Source organism: Barbatula barbatula (genome assembly GCF_947034865.1).
Source record: "Barbatula barbatula genome assembly, chromosome: 15".
In the NCBI taxonomy this organism is placed as follows: domain Eukaryota; kingdom Metazoa; phylum Chordata; class Actinopteri; order Cypriniformes; family Nemacheilidae; genus Barbatula; species Barbatula barbatula.
In genome coordinates, this window is record NC_136778.1 from 3,162,870 (window position 1) to 3,189,560 (window position 26,691).

The following is a 26,691-nucleotide window of genomic DNA, read 5'->3' on the forward strand; positions in this document are numbered from 1 at the left end:
GCATATCAGTATGTTGGCTCTCTCAAGCCAACATAATGATGTGAAACAACATATAAAAATTACTTATTTGAAGAAAACCCCGCTAGCTAACGCTACAGATCTTGAACTTGGCTTTGGCATCATCTCAAGCGCGAATATGAATCATGGCCTGCTCTTTACAGTTGTCAGATCTAAACATGGGCTTAGATCAGTTTGACAGCTATCCTACCATTCAATGGCACACAGCGTGCTCTGTTTTTGCTCTAATGGTGTGATGTTCTAGCGCGTGTCACCTGGACTGAGTTCAACCAGGTAGGGAAGTTTCTCTGGAGGAATGGATCCGTGTGGTGGTCCCGTCCTGTTGTCAGGTTTACGCCCTTTTCTGGGAACGTAGTCTGGAGGTCGCTTTTTCAGCTGGAACACGAGGGCTTCTGAAAACAAATATATGTGATGTAATGACACAGTAAAGTCAAGAGGGGGCGATATATACTGGTGACTTGAGGTTCTGGCATATGTACACTTCCAGTGAAACATTTAGCGTTACTTAAGAGTGCTTTCACACCGGACTCATTTAGTGAGGTTGAATCGCACTAGAGTTTGTTTTTCTACTTGGTACAGTTCGTGTGGGCAGGTGTGAAAGCAGCGATCTCACTCGAGTGCGCTACAAAAGTGGACCAAATAAGCGTACCGGTTCATTTGTGGTGAGAACATGATCCGACCTCGAACAGGCCCAAAAGTACTGCACTTTTTTGGACAAAACCAGCTGTGCTGTGTATTATGGAATGAGGACAAGTGTTTGTTGACAGTTTGCACTAGAATGGCTGCTCGCGGACAAACTTGCCGTTGTGAGGAGGTGCGAAACCTCGTAGAAATTTTGACCGATGACCATATTACACCCCAGCAATACATCCATGTGCGAGATGTACAAGTTCCCCTGAAACGATGACCTTGATTATATACCGTATGGATAAAAGGGATGTTGTTGAAATCGCCATTGCTGCTAACAATGATGCAACTGATGCTAGAACAGTTGAACGGGCTAAAGTTACCACATCTGACACGCCATGTTGACGCTGAGTTTATTTCGTTTTTAAAAAGCAGTTTAGGAAATAAGTTATCTCGCACAACGAGTGATGTGAATGTTGTCACATGACTGCATTTTGGTTCGTTTACACTGGTTCGGACCAAAGCGTTTTGTGTGAAGAATCAATGTGGTGTGAAAATGTATAATTTTTTGCCATTGGTCCGGACCAAATGAACCCATCTAAAGGTGAGAAAGCGCCCTTACTTATTCTTTATTGATTTTCTTAGCATAATAATAAACTCAAAGCAGAAGAACACAAATGTAACTTTATAAATTATATAAGCTCCAAATTATAAATCATAAATATATCTCAAACATACCTATATACATACACACAGTCAGACACACAGACAGACAGACACACACACACAGACAGACAGACAGACACACACACAGACAGACAGACAGACAGACACAGCATACATTTATAAAGCGATTTGTCCTACTATTGTAGACAATGGTGGCCAAGAACTGTTTGGTTACAAACATTTTATCAAATATCTTTCTCTATGTACATCAGAACAAATCATTTATATAGATCTGGAACAACATGAGGGTGAGTAAATGAAGAGAGAACTGTTGTTTTAAGATCATGAGAAACATTGTCACAAAATAAATGCGCGTGACAGTCAGACCTTTATCGCTCGTCCAGTCTCTGAGGATCTGCAAAGGGCAATCGTTGTCGTCCAGGATGGTCTCCTTCACTGGTTTATCATTTGCATGAATCACCTGCGCAAAAGTAAACATGCAAACCTCAACATCGGCATCCGTTCCACTTAACACACACACATGGTTCAACAGCCATAAAGTCTGATAGATATTTGAATAGACACTGGTTAAATTGTCAACATCGGATGTGCAAGTAATTAAAAGCAGTCAGATTGATACAGGAAGTTTCGATGATGACATGCGCCAACACTACTCTCGTCTCAACGCGATTGGTCGAGACAGCAGCAGGGTGAGAGGATGACCAGCGGTGTGGTTGGCTCAAAGTTGACGTTGTTCTATGAGCAATGTTAGTCATGTGCTGACAGCTGAGATTAGACCGTACACTTCCTGCTATCTCCCTCCGCGCTTCCCCATAAACGCCTTTTTCCATACCGCGGTAGACGTGCAGGCGGGGCACCGCGGAACTGCACAAATCAATTCATCTCAAAGCAAAGAGGTGAAGCAGATGTCAGCTACCGGCTTTAATCGGAAAGACAAATCGTGCGTCGGGCTGATGAAATATGCCGGATGGGATCGGAGGAGGGATTCGCAGACAACGGCGGACACAACGGGGGCATTCAATCAGCTTAATAACTCTGCAGACACGCAGTAACACAGAGCATCCAGAACACAGCATAGATGGACAGCTTCCTTTTAAACGAAGTACCCTAACTTTGTAATGCTTTTAAGTGCCTTGGATAAAATCTTTCACTTGTGCAATGCATTCTGGGATTCACGTCTCCTTAAAGGAACAGTTCACTATAAAATAAAAATGTCATGACAATTAATTCACCCACATGTCCTACATGTCTGTGTGTTTATTTCTTCTGTCAAAAACAAATTGAGGCTTTTGAGGAAAGCTTTCCAGGGTTCTTATCTATATAACGGACTTCAATGGGGGGCTGTTGGTTAAGCTCCACATTTCAGTTTCATCTCAGCTTCATCTCAGCTTCAAAAGGCTCTAAACAACACCAGCCTTCGAATAAGGGTGTTGTCTAGCCAAACGATTAGTCATTTTCCAAGAAAACTAAGAAATGATATACGCTTGAACCATTCTGGGTCTTTTTGACCCGCAGATGACATTCGCTAAAATAATTTGTTTTAAAGTTATCTTTGTCCAAATGGCACGATACTTTATGAAGTGGTCAACACGATCTAGATCTACAAAATAAAAACATCATTGTGAAAAGATCTCTTTCAGTTAGTCTACTAGCACATAGCAAATAGTGGAGCTCTGCAGCCCTATACTGGTAAAAGGGATGTTTTTTGGAAGTCAATCTTTTTAAACTCAAAAGACGTGCTAAAATCTTACACCACACCATGTCAAATGCACCATGTTATCCCCAAGAATGAAAGTTAGAAATGTGTGTCTTTTTTATGAATTTTACATAAAAAGCTATTTCAAATTTTTTTTATTATTTATTTATAAGTTATAAAAAATATCATAAATCCACCAAAGATGTGGAGTAAAAACATAATTAAACACAGTAAACTTTCATTTGTTTAAAAAAACATGTTATTGGCTGCGGTCTCGGGGATCAGGGATGTTTAAATCATTTGAAATCTACGCCACGTGAGCACAACCTTTCCAACGCAATTGCGTAATACGAAAGTCGTGGATGTACATCGCATAGGCAGTGCAAGCCATACATTTATTTTTTAAAAGTCTATCATTTTTAAACTTGCTTGGAAAATGACCAATCGTTTGGCTAGACAACACCCTTATTCATCCGCTGGTGTCATGTAGAGCCATTTAAAGCTGCGATGAAACTGAAATTTAGACCTTAACCAACAGCCCCCCTGTTGAAGTCCATAACATGGATAAGAACCCTGGAAAGCTTTCCTCAAAAGCCTGTAAAGAAATAATCACACAGACGACTTGTATGGCACGTGGTTGAGTGAATTATCATGACATTTTTATTTTAAAGTGAACTATTGCTTTAAAGGATTCACACACATGCCCAAGAGTAAGGAGGTATCAAAGTATCCCAGGTGTTTTGCTGGAGTTTGATTCATACCTGTGCGATGCAGTAATCTCTGGGGTTCTCTTTCTCCAGACCGTATTTTTCCAGGGCTTCGGCCACGGCAAAGTCAGCCATATCAGTAGTTGAGAGCAAGATGGTTTTGTAGGGAATGTTGGGTTTCAGACTATCGGCGTAGATCCTCAGCGTCCCCCCTAAAAGAGAAAGCGAGACTAGATGTAAAAATCATTACAAACTGCAAATACATCACATGAAATTGAAGTTTTCCAATATGTTGGCGCAAAGGGTTTTTAAGATAGTCCCTAGCTTTGGCTCTGGTCTCACTCACATAAGTGTGAGATTTTGTTGTTCAACAGTAAACAAAATGTGATCGTTTAGAAAAACATCCTCCCTCAACAGGCTGGATGATTTATTGCTAACGTCTGTGTGCAAACAGTGCAGGAGAGTTACGTGCTTGGGGTTTCTCCCGAATCTCATTTTTTTATTTTAAAAGGGGGGTCAGTAATGTTGTTGATCTGTCTGATGAAGAGCCTGTGTGCTCAAACGTTTCACGCCACGCTATAGTCTTTTAATCGATACATTTTGTATTTTTTGGAGCATTGGTGAGCCGACTTTTGTATATAATCCAACATCTAATTTGCCATCATTAAATGGTACAACACCTCATGTTAATAACTCTTCTATTTATATTAGCATCAGCCACTAAAAAACAATCTTGTTTGAGCGCTAACAAAAAGATGTTAATAAACGTTAACACCACATTCTCATTTCTGCAACTCACAAAACACCCTCATTACACGAGGTTTCTCAAATAACCGTATTGCTGCTCCGACTAGGCCCAAGCTGAGATCTAATGAGAGTTTTTATATGCGTCGCATTGAGTTATGAAACCGCAGACATGCGTCAATATTCTGATTATATAAACCTTGTAAACAAAATATAATCACATGAGTCTCTCCTATTTTAAGCACCTCCGAAAAACTAAGTTTTATGGCGAGGTCTGGAACTAGTTGGTGTTTCTTTGGCAAAGGATCTGATGATTTGACCAGCGCAGTGGACATGTCTGAGGTCTGAAGACGGTATAAAAGTCTCTGGTTTAGCTCTTTAATGCCCTCAGGTAAAACCTCTTATTATGAAATTGAAGGTCACAATGTTCTAACACAGACACTGGGAACATCATAGGCTCTCCAGAATGAAAAACAAACAGGACCAAACTCTCTCACATAGACACATGAAAAGAAGAAACACTATTGGTTAACTGATTAGGACTGTCACGATATCAGATTTTTCAGTACATGGTTATCATGGATAACCAAGATTTTTGAGAATTTTTGAAAGAGAGTTATAACCATTGTTGCTCTTAAGGCAAAACTTTAAACAAATGCTGAATTATTTACGATATTATAATGTGTACAATGAACACGGTATCGATTATTGCATTATTTTGCAAACTGAAACATAATTATCATATAATAAAATGCAAGTATAAATTGGCAATACGCCTCACAATTAAACTACACTACACACTTCGAGATCTTATTTCAACATGTGTGTGCAGTCACACACCTGAATCGGGTCGACCGTCTCCGCTGCGGAACTCCTGCATCCTCTTCTCCAGCTTCTGCTGTCGTCTCCTCTTCATCACCACCTCAGGGTTAGAGATGGTGCGTGTGAAGCTGGTCTCCGGCATGTCTTTATACACCTCAGCAGCCAACCGTGAGTTCTCTCTGTTAAGAGAAAAATGTCCTAGTTGGTTACGACAAAAAATGAAATGAGAGTTCCAGTGTAACACCTCGTTTTAGCTTTTAAGTGTGAATGTCAAGTTATTTTAAGTCCTCGCTAAAACCTGCACAAAGGGATAAAATCACAGCCAATGTAACACTGGCAAAGCTGTGACTATAAAAATAGAGCCAGTGAAACCGACAAAAACATGTCCTGACGCACCACCATGGTCACAGCTGGTGACCAACACACAAATGGAACAGATGTGTTTTAGAATATCACTTTATTTTTATTGCTATAACAATTTTTGTTTCATTTTTACTTTTGTGCACTTTGCAATCAAGATAATCTTTATTTATTTGAGAATTTGAGAAGTCTCTGCAAATTCCTCTCTTTTGAGATCCTCACCCATCCTCTCGGTTTAGCTCGTGTTCGTCCCCGTCAGGAATTCTGGAAAAGGCCTCCTTTTCCCTCTTCTTCTCTTTCTTCTTCTCCTTTTTAGAGAGTGTTCTTTTGAAGTTCTGGATCACCCCGTCTTTTTCTTTTTCAGGGCCGTTCGTCAGCGCTCTCTGTTGAAAATAGAGGAAAGAATAAAACATTTTTTAAAACACTGCAGCAGAATAGATAGAGATATATCCACACAGATCCAAGACACATTTCCTCCACAAAACTTATCACAATCATCAATCATCATTCAGTAGGTTCTAGGTAAACAAATAAATGACTTTTGGCCATCTTAAAAGACTCGACAACAGGGCGGCCCATCATCCTCCACAGTGCTGCAATGGCACAAGAGCGCTTTAACTCAATCATCGCATGGTTGAGCTGAGAGCCACTCAAGAGTAAAGTTTGTTTAAAACTTGTAGCTTCCACACACAAACACACACATTCCTAAAGTCATAGACACTTTTCACTCTGATTTCGACAATTCTTTGGGGAGACCTGATGTGCACAACTGTGAAAGCTGCTGAAGTGGAAAGAAAGCGAGAGAGACGCATGGTAAAAAAAAAATCGATCAGCTTCAGTTGAGGAAGGAAATGATGCGTTTGCTGATGTCGATGTGTTTGTATGTCCTGAGAGAGTTTGGACTGACGGGAAATGGACAGGCTCGAGCCATCTGAACAACAGGGAACTGAAAAAGCTTTGGATGGGCCTGAGTGCACTTCGCATCATTTTGCATCATCTGGATTTTACAAATCTACATGAATTGAGTTGTGAGACTAACGCGGCTTTCGATAGCTTATTCCCAACTGTCTAATAGGGGTTAATCAACCTCAGGTTTTTGATGTCGACAATTATGTGTTAAAAGTTGTGTCGACGTAGACTAGTCGATGATGTCATTAATAAATAAAATAACAGCTAGGGAATGTTTTGTAACAAGATTTGATGGGTGTGGGCAGTAAGACACTTGTGTGGCGGGACTCCCGCAAAATAGCCTCTAAATATAAAGTATCCAAATAAACTGTTGTTCATCTATTGCAAAGGAGCAACAACAACTGAACTAAAATAAAACTATTTTAAAGCGTGAGGTCCGTGGTAGCGGGGCTATGCAGTTAAAGAGCAGCAGGTGGATCTTAATGTTATTTCAGAATCTGAAGCGTGTGTACAGACCAAACTTCCCTGACATTTACAAGAAGTTAACTGAAAGGGTCATGTGCAATGATAGATAAAACGACAGAAAAATGTGTCTGCAGATGACTTTAGAGCAACGTCAATATATGTATTCGCCTAATGCAGCAGACGCGTTATAATGACTATAGGACTTACAAACGCAGCACCTCAGTAACAAAGCAGCCAATTTGAGAATCATTTTTATTTATTCAGTTTCTTTCGTGTTTTATTAAATGGGGAAAAATATAATATTAAAAGATCTGCATGTACAATCACAGCGCACTGAAATCTATTTAACTTTAGGCTTTAACGTTACCTGCTATCTAAATGTTGCAGACGAAACAGGAAGCATTGTGATGTGTGCGGAAGTAGGACAAGATAACATTACATATATTATTGCCGGGAGTGTGACAGAATCCCGCTAAAGCGGATGGAAATGACATCCGTCCCGTGCAGCTCTCTTGGCACAGTCAGCCTCTTCTTAAAGGTACATTCTCAAAAAATCACACATCAAGCTTTAAATGTCGCATCAGAGCGTTAATGTTGACTAATCGACTTGTTCGTACCCCTACTGTGTTAAGCAGAAATAAAGACATTTGACCAAAAACATATTTTAAACATGAACACTAAAAGTACAGCAAGTGTGCAAACCCATGAACTTCATAACACGTGTGCCTGGTTTACTGGCGCAGTGACAAACCTTAGCACTCCGGGGGGGGTTACAGAGTTAGCTTAAAATGCCCGAGTCCATTTTAAAGTATTGGAATAAAGCTGCTTTAATAGAAAATGGTCTGAACAGCAGGGGACTATAAAAACTCTTCCAACATAACCAAGACCAGACAGCAACACAGAAACCCCCACTGAACCGTCATAAAACTACAGCTTCATCTGAAGAAAGCGAAACACGGTTATTTTTCTACATGAATGAGTGTGGGAGGATGTGTCTGTCTTTGTTTTCTCTATTCAATGTTTACTCACCTTGGGCATGATGTCATTCTCGTTCTTGAGGACGAATCGTCCCTCTCGGTCATCCTTATTCCAGTTCAGCTGCACGACCAGCGGTTTTTCGTCCAGGTCCAGTTTCCTCTCTTCTGTCAGACAGATATAATTTACCATTTAGAATGTCACATCACGATAAAGACGCAACCTTGAAGTTGTCAAAAAAAAACATGTCGTAATGTCTAAAAGGAGCAACATGGAGATTTTAGTGGCATCTCGTGGTGAGGTTGCGAATAAAAAGACATGGTTATGTATATTATATTCCTGTAGCTCAGTGGTAAGAGCATGTTCGTGGGTTCGATCCCAGTGTATTGCACATACTTGTATAGGCTAATGCAATGTAAGTCGCTTTGGATAAAAGCATCTGCCATTGCTCTGTCAGTAGATGCTACTAAATATTTCCTAAAAGGCAACAGGGAGCAGCCACAAGGTGACCGTGGTAAAAAATAAACTCAACTGGTGTACAACATGTTCAACTTCGGGAAGAGCATAACATTCCTTTTTCATTATTGAATTTTTGTATCCATCTTTCAGCAAACAGCAACACTCACCGCCACTGACGTGCACCTCATACAGTGAATATTTGGGAGAAGACAGCATCCTCATGTCAGGCCTGAACTTCTCCGCCAGCGTCTCGATCACATCCTGTGTGGTGGCTGTGCTTGACACTCGGATGCACTTTGTGGCAAAGTTCCCCGCCACTCGGTCCTGGAAGTAAAAGCGCATCACGCCATGGAACTCCAAGTCCTGAAAGTATCAAAAAGCAGAGACTATAAATGTGAACTCTTTTACATCATTTCTATTCACATTCACCCCTATATATCATCCTATTTCTGTACAACAGCCTTCTCTGTATAGCAACATTTAACTTGTAACCTGCAGCGGATGTTGATATTCGAGCAGGCTAGGCTGGATGTATCTGGGACAAGAGGAAAGCAGCCTTAGGATAACACTGTTAACATGTTTAAAGAGCCCTTTGTGATTATATAATAGAGGCGCAGGTGTATTAGCATTAACTGATATTATGCGATCATATGCCTGCAATATGAGAGAGTCAATGGGTTTCATACTCCTCATACAGATAAACCGTAGTTACACTGACGCTAAAGAACTTAATAACGCTGTTGTTTCCGGACACACCCGACCACACGCCTGCTCGTGTCCCAGTAAAGTGCTGGTTTACATACGAGAAACGACCGCTATGACAAAATACTGAGAGTAAACAACCTGCCACCAGCGAAGCCGTTTCAAAAGCTAGAACAAAAGTTGTGATAGCATTCCACATTAAATATAACCGTGTAAATGAAACCTGGGACATTTATTAAAAGGGGTCTCTCAGAATTATAAATTCCAAACAAAACATTCTCGATTCTTTTAAACCCGAAATGCGAGTGTTGGTGCGAGAGGTGTGACTATAAACATCAGGAGAGCTGAAGCCATAGCAACAAGAACAATGGGTGTCAGGAGAGTCAAAATGTGTTTCCTTCAAACACAAAAGAGAAGTTTCCTGTCACTTCTAATGTCATTATCCGTGTATCCCAACTTGAGCCAGTTTGACTAGCGCTATTATAAGCTAGTAAAGCATTATGCCATAGAGAATGCCATTAGTTATGATTTGAACTGTTGATGGGACTAAAATGGATGCTACAGCAATATGACACAAAATACCAATTTTCATTTAATCTAACACAATATAATCATGAAAAATAAGCACTATAAATAATTCCTCCATCATGAAAGCAGTTCATTTGCCACAATGAAGCCTGTTAACAAAAGCTAGACGTTTTTAAGGGCAATTGGCGATATCTAAGGGTGTGTTCACATTTGTAGTTCGGTTCTTTTGGTCCAGACGAAAATCAAAAATGTAGTCCTGGTTCGCTTGGGGTTCAGACTGGCATTTTAACAGCGAACCTAAAGATATCGCACCTAACAGTTTACGTGTAATGACGCAATGTGATTGGATAGCTTTTATGATTCATATTTTAAAACGGGAATGTAACAGACATCAAAAACAATGCTGTGTGCTGGGTAGAGGTCGCGTTTACCGAAAACTCTCCGTCATTGACAGTGAAGGAAAAATCTGAAGACCGCCCGTCATTTTGACAGAGTACAATGAGGGCAGTTTGTAATTCCACTTTTTGTTGAGTTGGTAGCTGGTTTTCATCAGAAAGGGATGGGAAGCATACGTTTCCCATTCGTTACTCATAAACGCCTCGTCCATTCAGGCCAATATTGTTTGTTTTACATACGAGTACCTTCCATTTCTTAAAAGGTTTGTTAAATAAACGTGCCGTACATCATTGTAACGTTTTGAGCTGTGCAGATAGTCCATTGAATACATTTTTATACTGCACACAGCGAGCGCTTCAGTATGAACAAAGGCACATTGCGATTAGAATGTCTCATTTGAAACTTTTTTTTATCCATTCATTCATTCTCAAGCATTATAATTGACCACGATAAAATAAAAACATATTAAAAAGAACAAAATAAGATAAATAAAAACATACAGACTTGCCAGGATTACAAAAGACATAAATTAATTATGTAAAATTCTCTTGTATTCAAATGTCATAGTCAAAACAATAGTCAAACAATCCAAAGAAACTTTAAAACAAAAAGAAAAGTCACTTACAAAATAAGATTGGATAAACACTAAAAAGCCTGACCGAAATGGAGGTATAGGTGCATCGCCTACAGTCGTCTGAATTACAAAAAGTGCCGTTCACATCGATGTCTGACTTATATTCGTGAGAAAGGCTTTACCAGGGAAACATTAATGAATCGGTTTAAATGTTATTTATTTTATTTTATTGGAAAGCCAGATTCATTTTAACTTTCAATAATATTCACTAGTGACTGAAACGTTAAGACATTTCTGTTTGGTTGAATCAAAGTAATATCTAATATGACTTAATAATTGTCTTAATAAGTAATTTGGTTAAGCCACTTAAAAGGTACAGTAGGCCTAAACGTCTGTGTACAAGATCAGGTTGGCACCACCTCTGCCTCATTTTGAGACAGGAAAAACCCTTTGAAAGTCTACACACTCCTGGAGACACACTCCTCCTCATCCCAGCTCTGCCATCACACATATGTTCTGGAACGTGCAGTGGAGCTCATAAATCAGTTATGGGGCGGGATACGGTCTTTCATCTCGAGACCATTTTAATTTTAGGAATTCCAAAGTGGAGTCAAAGCTCTGTTCTCGCTCTATCCCAGACGATATCATCTTGTCTGCTGAGGCTCATAAATACGTCAGCCGTCACTATATTCTGCATATGGAAAAACATGTGCGAAGCAACTGGAGAAATATCAAGTCTCACCATGCGGTTTTCCGAAGACAGAAACTTCACAAGTGTGAAACAGATTTCCTGGATTTGTTAAATGAGTCCAATCCAACTACAAAAAAATGTTCACATTAATATTTGTAAATACAGAAGTAATGTTTGTAAAGAATGGCAAGAATGTACCAGCAGGGGGTGATGATGTCAATAGAGAGCTCATGCAAATAGAGCCAATGGCTTCATTGGATCTAGAAATACATTTTAAAAACATTTCATAGGGGAATTTTAGTCAGGCATTGCGGTGATCTGACCTAATGGACACTCCCTAGATAACCAAAAACACATGGGAAAGCAGCGGTCTTCCAATTTACACCAAAAAACATATCTTCACATCATGAAGGCCACATGAGTATATACGTTTGAACTTCTGAGCAAAATGTGCAAAAGTCACGATCACATTGTGATCCTGGTTGCGTTGTGGTTGCTAAGATGTTTTAAGCGCCACATGGATGGTTTTGGTGGTTGCTTAAAGGTTCATGTTTAAAGAGCCCATTCCATCATCTCTATAGCTTGGGATCATCTTCAAAGCATAAAACAACTTTCTGTTTAACCAGTTGGCAAATCCGCTCACCACACACTCTGTGTATCACGAAACATTTCTATGTGCCAAACCAACAGCTCGGCCAGTTTCGAAAAGACAGTGTTAACAATTCAAGCTACAAACCTGAACACAAGAGGCATCGTACAGAATGACCCTTAAGACCTCGTTGCAGGGTTTGCATTCATCTCTCCTTCTGATAATTTGCATACTAATAGCCCGGCTCTGTTTCTGACAGTCCAGCTTACCAATGTGCAAACAGCACCCTGTCCATCAATCTCTGTACAAAAACCCAACACTGGCACAACACGCAAACCATCGTGTCCCTGCTTCACATGAGCTGTCCGAGTGATGTAAATTAACAGCATATGCAACACGGAACCTCCTTTTAAAAAACTCCATAGACAAACACACCTAAAAAAAACTAAGCCACAAAATGCCATTCATAAAGGGAATTAAAGTGATAGTTCACCCAAAAATGAAAATTCTGTCATTTCAAATCTGTATGCCTTTCGTTCTTCTCCAAAACGTGAAATATAATTTGAAGAAAGTAGGTAACCGAAAACCCACTGACTTCTATTATATGGTCACAAAACCAATGCAAGTGAATTGGGTGCCAGCTAACAACATTCTTGTAAATATCTTATTTTCTGTTCTGCGGAAGAAAGAATAAAATTCAGGCTTGAAATGACATGAGGGTCACTTTAATGACATCACTTTAAACAGGAACAAAATAACCTTCTGACCCTCATTGATTACATATAACAACGCCTTCGCAATTCAGCAGCATCTTATCTCACTCTAAATGTCAGCGTGCACTATTTTGTAAGTCTTAAAGTAAAAGCAGAAATATGCAAAAACGCTTTATTCGATACAATAACGACTGTCAAATCATTACCAATACAATAAATGATCAATACAACAGAGTTTGTTTTGTATTTTCTTTTTTACCACAATGTCAGCTTCAATGGCTATGCTCATGGGAAGAAACCGGTTCAGTAATAAAAATAACACTAAAATAGGGGTTTAATATTCCTTTTTTTACTTGCAAGACCACATTTGGTTTATCTTGACAATAAAGTTGTAAAATGTATTTAGACAATATTCAAATATATTTCAAAAGTTAAAATGATACGTTACAGAAAAACAGAAATGTTCTATAGTTGCAGGACAAATAGGATTTGTCAAATTTTTTATTATATTAGATATAATATTTTATTTAATCAAAACTGTTATTGCAAACAATTGATATTTGCAATATTTTGACAATTTCAGAAAACTGTGATTACAAAACTATCTTTTAACAAACCTTAAATAAGATTTTAAGTTGACTTCATTGGGGGAAAAGGTCACAGAAGAGTATCCTATGGTGCTTTAAGACAGTCCCAGCTAATTTAAACCTAATGAAAAGACAGAGAGGTCTGAAGAGGCAGATTAAATCATCTAAAAATGCAGAAAGTACATTCCAACATGAGCACCTTTCACCTCTGATGCCGACTGATCCCGGGAGAAATCAAAGCGGTCAACAGGACTCTGTCCTGGATTAAGGCACTGGTGTGCTCGGGGTCTGGCGTTAACCCCTCATCCGCTGGACACCTCGCCCTTGGAGACAGAGGTCAAATTCCCAACACACAAACCCACTTGAGATCATTTCTAACCTGTGCGTGTTCATTAAACTAGCATTATAGCTACTGCACCATAAAAAATGTGTCTTATCTAGCCTGTAATACAGAGTTATTGTAGTAAAACCATGAGACGGTGATAATATCTGCCGAGCAGTGGAATGTGTCCTGTCATCGTTTATTAAATTGAACAAATTTAAATTAAAGGCTGATCTTGCTCTGTTATCTGAGCAATGGCATTTCCGAGCTGTCCCAAATCAGATGTCAAAAATCTAATTACATCCAAGTTTACAAGAGACAAGAAGCAGAAGATGCTGTGTAAACACTCTTGAGAGTTACAAACACACACGAGAGAAAGAAGAGAGAGACACTTTGAAGTAAAAAACAAATTATAAATCATAAAAACAAGACGCCTTACCACAAACAAAGCACTACGTTACACATCATGCATTTAAAATACACCCTCCAGCTTCATATCCTCACAAGAGCCCCTTGTACACCCCCTTCTTTTAAAAATATTATGCATATTCATATTTATATCAGAGATTCCACTAAAGACTAAAGCCCGGTTTACAGCAACAATGACAAACTATGAAGTTAATTTATAACTGATAACTATTAGCATCAGCACAACAAACAACGATGTCTCAGGACACAAGACGCCAAAAATATAAAAAAGATAAAGATACAGCGCTTTTCACCAGAAAGAGTCTAACATGACTCATGACGGCCTTTGAAGTCTTCGGCAAACTCCCTGCACTACAAAACGCTTTATCATTTAATGACTTTGTACTTAGGCAAATAGAAATGTGTTGTAACGTCGAGGACACTAACAAACTTCCCCACCCACATTCCTTCTCCTGATAATTCATGATTGTATATGAAACTATTACGACATCGTGATACAGTGTTGAATGACTGGCAAACCCACAATGGTTCTCATTCACCGTGGTCGATGTAGTGACTGGTGTACTCCACTTGGACCTGATGCGGTTTTATTCACGACACAGTCGGCAGATGAGGCAACCGTGTGGTAATGCAAAACAAGTGACATCATAGGAGGATAATACCACAGGACCACAGCCCTGAACGACAGCTCTATAATCACATGTCTAAAAGTAGGTTAATCACCGTCGTTCTTTATAAAACTTTACCGCCGTGCACAGGAGGAACATTTACGGGGGAGAAAAGATTTCAGGCTACAGCTTATCTGGATATTAAAGAATTATCTTTGTTATCAAGCTAGGGAAATCCTCGAAATCAATTTCACAAGAATTGTAAGACTTTATAAAGTTTTAAACACAGCAAAACTCTACTAACGCTATTAGTTTTTCACTTTTTTATTTGAATCAGGAAAAGAAGCCCACATACGATCCCTTCCTAATTTTAGTCAAATATACAAGAAGAAAATGGCTGCCAATATATTTAGTAATATCTAATACCGTCTAAATAACTATGGTACATGATTTTACATAAATGTGTATGTAAAAACCTTAACGAAATGAGGTTTACTATCTGAATCAAAGGCTAACATGTGGCAACCGTAAAGCGCGATGAGGATGACATCTGCTGCCAGGCTGATGGCAGCATCTGTTCCATCGAAGTTCAAACCACTGGTTCTCTCTGCACAACCTTAAATAAACGTGACATGGAGATAACAGCAGGAAAAAGTATTCAGAACAGCAAAGTATTAAGAATGACCGAAGGGAGGAGCATTTGATGAGAAGCAGGGTGATGGAGAGTAACTGGCCCCGATTAACGCTTAACTTTCTGTGAACTTCCCCATTCACACACCGATCTGACTAATGCACCATCCTTTGGATTCAAAGACTCAGAAATATCATACATGGGACGTTATGGGTTACCAGTCGAACTTTTATATCATGCAACAATGGCAAAAACCATACAGATTTATCTAAATATGTGAAAAAACTATTAGTGCACAACAAATAACGGTTTATAAAAATATCTTTAAAAAACTAAAATGCAGCTTAACAGCTGTGATGTTTGAGTGTGGGTGGATGCTTTAAGATAAACAGCAGAACGCGGTTCAGTGTTTGACATTTAGAAACGCACTAAAAGCATCAACCTTTCACCATTTTCAAGCTTTACAAGATGCCTGAACATTTCTTAACTTTAAAAATGTAGACTAAAACAGACTAAAGTCCACAGATGAGTGTGAAATTGTGATGGAAATAGAGTGCGAGAATCCCAGAATAGAAACATACCGGAGCATCTTCACGGCTTTCCCTGTTGGCAGCTGAAAGATCTGGCCGGCAGCTTGCGATGAAGACGCAGTTAAATGCTGCAGCGAACGAGAAATGATGGCGACAAGCGAGAGCCAACTCCAGACAACTGAATAACTAAACTAAAATACCTTCATCAAGATTACATCTTGAACCATAAATATTTTGGCAAATTTAAAGTGCAACAATTTCAGAAGTATTTTACTATGTGTACCGTAAATCCAATAAACAAGTCATTGTTAAGCAACTTGGTAAGCATTGACAGTCCACCAATAAAATAAAATCAAAGTTTATTTATTATAAAAACTTTGGCCTAACAGCGCAATGGAAGATATTGAGGTTTGAATCTATATCCTGAATCTAGTCTGTCTGTTCTCAAAATTCTGTTTATTCGCTACCCGGTTGGAATATTTGGTGATGGGTTTTTGTTTAAAGAATTTGAAGCATCTATGAGAATCAATAGCTTCTTGCGGTTTCTCCAGGAACTCAATTCAGAGAACTCGGCAATCAAATGTGGAAATAAAGTATTTACAACACAAAATTATAGGACACATATTTTATTTTTATGTATAATAATAGATTTGTGAAGTTTGAGTAAATCATTTAGATTTGGGTAATTTTTTGTCCATTTAAACATTTGTTGGGTCAGCCCAAACATTAAATCGTTGCCAAACTGCACACATAGCGGAAGTGAATTTAACTATAAACATCATTTACTCACTCTCATTGAGACATCACTCTCATATACATTTCTTTGTTTAGATGAACACGGAGAAATCATTTTTAATGACTGTTCATTTTTAGGTGAAGGGTTCCTTTAACAGTGCCCAAAAATTACAGATAAATGATGGTTCATATGCAAAGAAATTAACATAAAAAGGTCAAGTATAACAGATCAATTGATTAGAAATACTATACAAATGTGCCATATTGACTCCAAGTAATGAATGTGCATGCTACTATACTAATAAATTATATTTGTGTGCACACATGCAAGAAAATACTACACCAAAACAACAAAAGACGGGAGGATCTAATTTCGGATACAACATTTTCACTAAGGCTTCCACGTGCACAACAAAAAACCGGTTTGGTACATCTACAGTTTCACTCCGACTAAGTGGTAATTAGTTTTGTTTCCTCTGGACATGAAAAACGAAATGCTAACGAATTAATTTGGTTAATCTGTGCAAAAAAAATATCTTAATCTATCAAATAAACTGTGTCAATAGCAGCCCCCCTGTTCCTGTGACACCCACATCCTAATAGAACCAGAGACCACCTGTTCTCTTTTTTAAACATGACGAATTGTACCGTATGACTTCTTGTATGTGTTTACGCGGATAGCTTTTTTCAGTGCTTCCCTGCCCTACTAGCTAAAAAGTTCAATGTCACACATTAAAATAACACATCTGGGTCTCCATCTGTCAGTCCTGACATCACTTCGTTCAAAATCAAACGCTGACGTATGTAAGCACTTGACATTTCCTCGATCTCTATTCTAAATGTGTGCACCCCGTTCACGATATGAACACTGTTCTGGGATCAGTGTTGAAAAGCATGTACGCGGTTTTCCATATACACAATTGCGGCAAGGATTTACAGTATAAAAAAACTCTTCATCCTGCTCGGCCAATCAGGTCAGCGTTACAGACCCCGCTCAGCCAATCGGGTTGGAATACTGCCTCTTTCACCCCAGGTTTAGCGATTTGGGAAAGGAGTGGTCGTTAGCCAAACACAGTCGAGTTAAATCTGATTAGCAGATAGTTTGTGTAGCAGGATTATGTGCTCCTTGTGGTCTGGTCCTCTAGCAAAGCGACTCGGTTGCATGTTCTGTTCACATCCTAAAGACGTGTGCGCGAAAGGGGTTAACCGTATTAATAATGCGCTGTTGACCACACCCTTCCCCCACAGAGTTGCAGGGAATGCGGTAGGGTGCACTTGGTTAAAACCAAGCCGTGCTTGGCAAGAGTAAAAAATGTCTGTTGTGCACCTTTGTATCAATCATTCAAGTTGAAAGACAAAAAATACTTTTGATAGAAATTAATTAGCTTGCTAAGCTGTTTCTTTCAATGTGGCTACAGGAAAGAATTCCCTTCCAAGCAAACATTTCAGAAACGGGGCATCCCTCCTCCCTCTATTGACATGAATCCAATAATGACTCTAGCGTTTGATACAAATACGCTGCTTGCACAGCATTACCACAGAATGGAGAACAGTTCAACAGTAAACACTCAAATGTGTAGGGTACGTGCACATGCAAGGTACAAAGACATGAACGGTAGAGATCAAGACTTGAAAAACAAAAAGCACACGCGTGTGTGTGTGTGTACAGCAACACATTTACCCACTTTACTAAGTGATGTGGTGATGTGACCTTTGACCCAGGCTGTATAGACTAATGCAGAGCGTGCACCCTGACACCAAACACAAATCCTGCAACTTAAAAGCAAATGCAAACATGTGGGTTGTAGTGGAGGGTGGAGTGACATACAGGAACAGATGCTTTTCCTACGCTGGAACCAGACATGGACCGGACGAGCAGATTTCCTTTCTGTTTCACGAGGGAAAAGACACGGATTGAAACGCCAATGATCGCAATAAATCAGTCAGATGTGTTCGGTGACCACGTTTAACATTATTACACCCGGTTGGCTACCTTCTGGGGAAACGAAAATGCAAAAAGTCGCCTTGCTGGAATAAAAACATTCAATCTGCATTCTGAGCGTTTTTGAGACATTAAGCTTCAAGGTGTTTGCATTCCAGTGGACTTTGGAACAAAAAGGTTTTATCTACAAAGCAAAGAAAAAGGGATCAAAATATAAAAGAAAAGTCATAGAATAAGAATATGTCAAAAACTCAATTTTGACAAAGCCACGCTCCCAAACTCACACAAATGGTTAGGACAAACGGACATTCTCCAAACAAAATAAAAGCATTTGAAATACCTTTTCAGTTTTGAAAGCTCTATGTTTTCACAGTTTTAATAAAATCAATAAACTAATACCATATGAGATAAAGCACGTATTGGTAGAAAAACCCATCCATTCAGAAGAAATGAAAAACTACTTAAAAAATTTTTAACTGAGTAACTTGATTAAGCATGACCGCAAAAACATGCCCTGTCAGCTCCTACTTTCAACAAACACACTTATTATATCATAAACTTCGATGACAGACATTCAATACATAAGCCCGCAAGGACCACCATCAGTTGATAAGCCGGACCCTCATATACAGCAGGGTCCCGTCAGCTGTTATCACTGCAGTGATTTGGAGCCTGTCTGGGACCCTAACAGTCCCTCCAGTGTGTTGGGCCGGCTGCTGACCTGAGGACAGTCTCTCCACAGGAAGGAACAATGCAGCTCTTTCACATCGAACATGCTTACTAGCCAACCCCCCCGTGAGTCAACACCTCCCCTTACTCTCGATGAGATAGACAGTGGTTTCGGTCTCAAAAAAGAAAACTGAAAGAAATAAAAGGTGGAGAGACCTATGAGAGACAGAGGAGAGAGAGAGAGAGAGCGCTGCAAATTAAACACTTACACATTCCTTTCACAATACACACCGTCGACAATTTGGGAGTGGTTTGTGAAGGGTTACTTTAGCCTCGTTTCCCTCCCAACCATTCAAAACGCAGTAAGAAAAAGAAAGAGACAGATAGGGAGGGAGAGAGAGAGAGAGAGGGGCGTATGGAAATGAGTAAAGGTTTGCGATTTACTAGCAGGAATGTGTGCAACCAAGAGTCATTCAAGCCTGTCCGCAGAGCTATTCCTCCTCAGAGACAACATTCATCTATGTGCTGTTTAGCACTGTCACGCAGGACACAAAAGACAGCCAACCGGTGCATGCTGAGATACGAGAGAGCAGCTACCAGTCATGAAGCTCGAATTCAACAAGGGGCACAAAACTGGTGTGTAAGAGGTGAGAATCAAACCTAGCTCATTTCTCATGTGTGACTACAGAAAAAGCACAGGAAACATGGATGAAGGTTCACAGAATGGCCACATCCTGAGTGTTCAGTCTCCACCCAACAAGTTTGATGAGTGAATCCCTCCATTCGCCTACACAGCTTTTTTACTTCCTGTTTTGAACAAAGTGTGAATGCAAGTGCCGTGAAACGGCAAATGACAAATGCATGACACAAACGCCTTTCTAGTTATTCCCTTCGCCTCCACCTTTTCCCAGTTTAGGTGTAATATCTATCCAATCCCATAAACTACACAAAAATCGCACAGATTAATCTCTTGCACACATCCTACAGGAAGTGAGGAGAAGAGTGCAGAGTGTTCATGAACGATAAGAAAACGCGCACCTCTCAAAATAACATGGCCCAATTTGTTTTATACCAGTGTCCAAAAACATGTCACTTGCTTCCATAGGAACTGAAAAGCAGAATACTTTTATGGATGTCAGAACAGGAACTTGAGAAAACGGAGGAATGCAGGCCTGAAATATAGGTTCATGAAGTCTATCATAGGAGTGTTACATCATTTCCTCGAAATTGAACCCTTCACCTTGGCATTGCACGCATCATGTTCTACAAGTTGATCTACAGGAACACGGATACCAGAAACAGGACAAGCAAATACTGGGTATGCGTGAATGGGATTATTTTCTCTACAACATTTCCTGGACTGAATGAAATGCATGCATTCAATATAATAAAGGACATTTAATGGACACATCCCTTGGCTGTGACATTTCGGCCAAAAGAAATACAAGAATTTCCAAAAACTTGTGAATGTGAGCTAGCTTTTTAAAAAAAGAGCTAGAGAGATGTTCATATGGGCCTTTGGGTTCCACCTAAACTGTTGCTAAATCTGATGTTAGCCAAAATCATTTGTTTTGTTGCGATAACAGCATCCGTGTGGTCTCCGAATGATCACATAAGACTCATTTTAAAGCTGAGCATTGCTCTCCAGGGCTCATCCATCAGGTCTAAGGAAGAACAAGGCAGGGCAGGTCTCCCAGGGTCTCTCCATCATCTCACAGGCAGGAATAGGCAAGGGACGAGGGGTCTGCTGTCGTCAGCTCCACACCCCGCAGGTCTCGTGGGCATCTGACATCTAATCCATAAACGTCTACATGTCCTTCAACGCTGAGTGCGAGCATGTACATGTACTCAGGATGTCCACAATACAACATTGGGCTGAATTCAAATATCCGGTAATGACTCACAGCCTAAGTGTAAAATAATACCTCAGTGTTATGATATCCCACCACTTCGGGATAAAGTTTCAGAGCAAAAAGACCTCAGGATTCCACTTGGCCGCGATCAAAACCATGGAATGCTACGGACAGGTGTGCTGAAGGAAAACAACATGGAAGGAAACCTCTCTTGACCTTGAAAATACAAAAAGCAGATCACAATTTCCTCTACATGGACAGTTTTAACACAGCACCCCTGGGGCATGGATGCAACATTGGACACGGCAGCAGAGGTCTCCATCTTTGTTGTCCACAGGGTTTGACTTCAGCCCCCAAATAAAAAAAAACTAAGGACATCGAGCTCAAAAGCTGCATTCCCAAGTCAAAATGTACCTTTTGCAATGGTAAGCTGATCCTCCCATCGTGGAGAATATTGGTATTTTTGCAAAACATAAGGCCAATAAAAGCAAACTTCTGAAGCAAACTTCTGAGCAGTCTGTGAAATGTTGCACCACATAAACACAATGTAATACAAGCTGAAGTGGTGGTGGGTGTAGGGGGTGGCTGATGTTGGCCTTTGAGTAGATTTGGCCCACGGCTGTCAGGAAGCCAAAACCAGAGGTATTTCTCCCTCTGACAGAGATGGAACGCTACACCATGGCCAGGAATTCCACAGCATGGCCAGGAATTCCACAGCAGTCTCGCATTAGGATTTCTATCCATTTCAAGCCAGGTCAGTTGAGCTCTTGACACATCAGGTGCATAAAACCGATTAAACCAAAAACAAAACCACAATATAGAAATTACTAAATTGACAAACAAAATATTTTCTTTTATGTTCCTTTTGTGTTTTAAGTCAATATTGTTTGGTTCCCGACCTTCAACAAAATACTTCAAGGTTTTGCAGAATAAAATCAAACAGGTTTGGAATGACATGAGAGTGAATGAATCTACACCTAAAACTAGGGGGTTGACGAGACCCTTATCCCATGAGACGAGACAAGAGACTGGGTTCACCAGAACGAGATGAGATTTTAATGCTTTTTTAAAGAAATCCTCAATGATTAAATGTATAGGGAAGATATAGTATCTTCTTTACCTTAAAAACACAAAAAATGTAGTCATTATAAATGTACTTAATGAAACAAATGTAAATTATATTTTAATGAATTTGATTATGGAGTAATAAACAATATGTAAACACTGCAAATGTTTTTGTCACAAACTCAACAGCTGCAGCTTTTAGTGAAGAGCTGGTGTGGTTTTCTCTATACACTTTTGCATACTGCTCGTGTTAGCAGAGGTGGCGATCATATTCATATCAGAATGTCAATCCTCCTTCCTCAACTGTCTGAACCCTCATAGCCTTCAGAGAAAAAGTTACAATTACATAAACACATCATTTTTTATGCTAACATTGCACATATATGATCCGTTTTTGAAGAGGATTGTCTGTGAATGTATTTTTAAATACATAATGTGAACTTGCTATTGCTGTACTGTACTTGTGGTACAGTCAGCTCAGCTGCTGATCAGCTGCGCGCTACCAAAGCGCTGCTGGCTGCGCGAAACACAGTAGACACTCGTGGTTAATATGAATGTCACATTGTCAGTACTCGCATACATTGTGCAGTTATTAGCGTGTTCTGTACAGTAATGGAAACCGGTCACACCAAAACAAAATGTGCACCAAATATATTTTGAGGTCACACAGGTTAGATTTAAGGAGGACATGCAATTAAAATGCTCGCAATTTCGAGCCCAACACCCCACCATGCCAATTGCGTGAGGATATTGTGTTCTCGCGAGAATAGTTCGGGCCTCGTCACGCCCCTACCTAGGGCTGGGCGATAAATCGATTTTATCGATTAACTCGAATTTGACGTTTAGGGCGATTTTTTTTAATGAAAATCGGTTTTCTCTTTAACTTCTACGACCGACGCTCCCGAGTGTTCACACCAAACGCGAGTTGCGCGAATAAAACGCGCTATTCGCGAGTAGTTGGACGCTTGAACATTTTGATTTTAATCGCTTCATTCACGCGTGTAATTCGCGCCATTTGTGCGTGTAATTCGCGCCATTCGTGAGTGAAATACGCGTCATGGGAGGGGCTTCTGGCAAGCGGCTCTCGTCTAATTGCGACATGGACTTTGTTGAGAGGGTAGCGGCACACCCAGACACTGATCCACTTCAGTGGTGGAAGCGTCACGAACCAAACTTCCCAAGGCTCAGTAATCTGGCCAAAAAACACTTGTCTGTCCCTGCTACAAGTGCACCATCAGATAGGCTTTTCAGTGTGGGAGAGGGCATTGTTACATGTAACCGGGCATGCCTCAAGCCAGAGGTAGTAGACAGGCTTGTCTTCCTGGCTAAAAATGTGTAAATGAAGAATGTTGAAACTAAAGTAATGGATGTAGATGTTTCATTTTGTTTACAATTTCAGGGATTCAGGAAAACTGTTTAAAGTTTTGTTTGCACTTTATGAATACCACTGCTGTATGTATTTTTGTACAATCTAATTTAGTCATTTATGCCACATTTATTTGACCAAAAAGGGACACACAATTAAATTATTTTTTCATATTTTAAGTTATTTTGAAGGTGCATTGTTTCACTGTAAGTTTGAGGTTATTAGAAAACTGATAAGCTACATTTTTACTGTTTACAATGGCAGGGCCTGCCATCTCGTTTATAAGCATGTTTTAAGGCTTGTTTCCTGTTACACTTATGCCCCAATGGGAAATTTAGATTAAACTGCTTAAAGGAAAATCAGAACAAAATAAAGAGTACATTTGTTTTGAGCAATTTCTTTGTCAGTTGTAGTTTGTTTTTAAATAGAAAAAATAAATCGATTAAAATCGAAAATCGGGTTTGTTGTGAAAAAATCGGAGATTTTTTTTTTAAGCCATATCGCCCAGCCCTACCCCTACCTAAAACCAAAGTCATTAATTGCTTTATTCCCTAATGCCTGTGCTAGGTTTTACTACCTCACAGCCTAAATATTTCATTCACATAAATAGGAGCTGCTTTGTTTTAATGCGCCAGAGGGCTCTGGTGGTTTCCTAGAGGCAAACTGACAAGCGATTGTGGATCAGCTGGTTGATCAGCCTGTTGTTGTCCTCTTCCTGTTGAAGACAGGAAGAATAATAGCCCATGGTGCCTTGAAGACCCACAAGGGGTCTTGCTCTCTACGCCCTTAAACTGGACATGACTGGATTCCTGGGACTGTTTACTGAAAAACAGCAGGAGTCATAGCTTACAGAGGAAAAAAAAGTGATCTGAATTAGAATCACTTGTTCTAGATGGGACAACAAAGGTCCCTGGACATTTACAACTTAAGATTTTATGGAAACGGATGACTGGATATATTCAGTGAATCAAACACAAGTTGTTTATTGAAGTAATTTCACACTGGCCTGTATGCAGGCCACACGAGCCTCCTCCAAAGCTTCATCCATCTTACACAAAGGGCACGACTCAACCGAGATCATTATGTGCAAAGTATTGACAGAGCGTCTGATTTCTAAAGGCCAGGGTATAACAAATCCATATGACCTCAGAGAATGACCTACTGCAAGAAATAAAAAAAGCCTTTTTTTACTTTTAGATTAATCCAAAATGTCATACAATAACAAATCTTTCGGTTTTTGGTGGAAACATCACCTGACATTTAAAAAGAAGGATAACCACCCAGCTCTGATCTAGACCAACTCTCAATACACACTGCAAGAACTAAAACACTCATAATAAATATTCATGAGCTGAATAGGCATAAAATGTGGCCCACTTTTACATCCCACGTTGCACGCTTCTCAGCCGGATTGGGCGGAAACATACAGAATATGGAATGCAGTTGCCCCACAAATAAAGCAATGCACACATCATGATAATTGTCAATGACCTACAGCCCTACTTTTAAGTGTCTTCCAAGTGTCAACCTCCACCGAAAGTGCCCTGCAGACAATAAGTGAAAAAGTTTCACATCACGCACTTTCCTTCGACATTTCTCAGCTTTCTCCAACTGCAGACTGCAGAAGAACATCACTCCCTGTTATCGGATATATTTACCTGTTCGTCTGGCAGCTGTCACCTGATAAGCAGAGACAAGCAGCCAAGCCGCTGAATAATGCATCTAGCCCCAGCGTTATACATCTCGCCGACACACGGCCCTGCGGCCACCTATCTGCTGCCTCGAATCAAGCCACAGACGTGATATAGTTATATCGCCCATCGCTTTGTGCATTGAGTGTTCAAACTGAGCGGCGTGAAAAGACAGGGACTTAACGGTAGCAATGACTTGGCAGTGATTTCTTTGTCCATGAAAAAAAGGAAACGTTCTCTTTAAAACACATTCATATGCATACAAGGAGTCTGCCACATTGTGTCTCTCTCAATGAGTCACGCATTTTTCGAACCTATTCATTTGACTGTGATTTGACTGAACTGACAGACTTCTTTTAAAACGGCATAACGCAGAGGAAGCATTAATGTAGAGTGTCTGACATTCGCATTTTGTCCTGCGGCCGCAGATATGAAATGATGCTTCAGCACTGACGGGCCAAAGTGTTCAGCTTTATCCTGTCATGAGTCAAATCCTGGAAAACACCTGGAAAAACTGCGAGCAAAGAAGTCAGGCCCGGGACTAACTAGGAGCCTGAGGGTGCCAAGCCCTACAAATCAAATGGGAGAGCATCTCAATAGCCAGATTATAATAAATATTTTACAATATCATATTATATTAAATACATAATATAATGTAAACATGGTCAAATAATTTAAATGGTTTTAAATGGCTAGTAATTAAACAGATATATCCCATTAATTCATTCAAAATTTTACTTTTTCAAAGTTGTTATGCACTGATTCCTTCTCTTTATCGAGAAACTGTAGAGTTGTGAATTTTACACCCGAGTAAACACCACAAATACTTAGTCACAGTCAAATGACTCTGTACACAAATCTGATCACTACATCAAAACCTGATAAACAGAAACAATCCAGTATTTCAAAGCTCTTATAGATTAAAAAAGAGACACAATCTTTGTCACAGAATTTTGCCATAGTTATAATTTCTTAAATACACACTGGATTACACGACGTGAATCTGCAGTCTGTCTTGTGCACTGACCACAGGAACAAAAGTCCTTCGAGAACCAAAGAGAATATTTCTGCTCCACTCAAGTTGAAGTAATGTCTGCGTCTAATCGCAGGATGAGGAGTGGAGCTTATCCCCTCCTCGTACCAGGCCGAGCCCAAAGCTTGGAGGAATGTACCAACGGAGGCCTGACTGAAGCCTTAAACTTGTAATTTCTTTCGTAGACAAGCCCACATGCTGAGAGGAAGCACATGCAGAGAAGAGTAGATTCATGCCAAATCTTCATCTGACAGTGAAAGAGTTTCAGACCCTTGACAAGCATTGACAAGGCAAAACCACTGGGAGGTTTATGTGCTAGATGGAAAAGACTTTGGTCATGCAGAAATAATTCCTGTACACTGGTTTGGGAAACTTCAGCACAATGGTAACAAATCCACACCGGTGCCAGATTACAGAAAACAATACTGTACAACCCAATGTGAAAAACTCCTTCCTTACCTCAGCTTTTAAAGATTGACATGATAAAAGATAAGAATGCTTTACATAAGCTTTGTTCCCAGTCAAAACACCCAAAAGCTCAGTTCTCAAATATTTCCTCAACCTGAAC

At 39.8% G+C, this 26,691-nt stretch overlaps 1 protein-coding gene across 10 annotated transcripts in view; it reads right to left on the minus strand.

Annotated features, from left to right (window-relative positions):
• Window positions 1-26,691, minus strand: part of afdna (afadin, adherens junction formation factor a) — an 87,416-nt gene that overhangs the window by 40,921 nt on the left and 19,804 nt on the right. For 7 of the 10 annotated variants that reach the window (XM_079475255.1, XM_079475249.1, XM_079475254.1 and 4 more), the window contains exons 2-8: window positions 8,637-8,832; window positions 8,065-8,177; window positions 5,884-6,044; window positions 5,320-5,480; window positions 3,790-3,947; window positions 1,699-1,792; window positions 273-410 (exon numbers count right to left, since the gene is read on the minus strand). In XM_079475255.1, the coding sequence (XP_079331381.1) occupies window positions 273-410; window positions 1,699-1,792; window positions 3,790-3,947; window positions 5,320-5,480; window positions 5,884-6,044; window positions 8,065-8,177; window positions 8,637-8,832 (1,021 nt within the window). The remainder of the gene's footprint in view (window positions 1-272; window positions 411-1,698; window positions 1,793-3,789; window positions 3,948-5,319; window positions 5,481-5,883; window positions 6,045-8,064; window positions 8,178-8,636; window positions 8,833-26,691) is intronic. The other 3 variants (XM_079475248.1, XM_079475251.1, XM_079475247.1) reach the window with 1 other exon arrangement.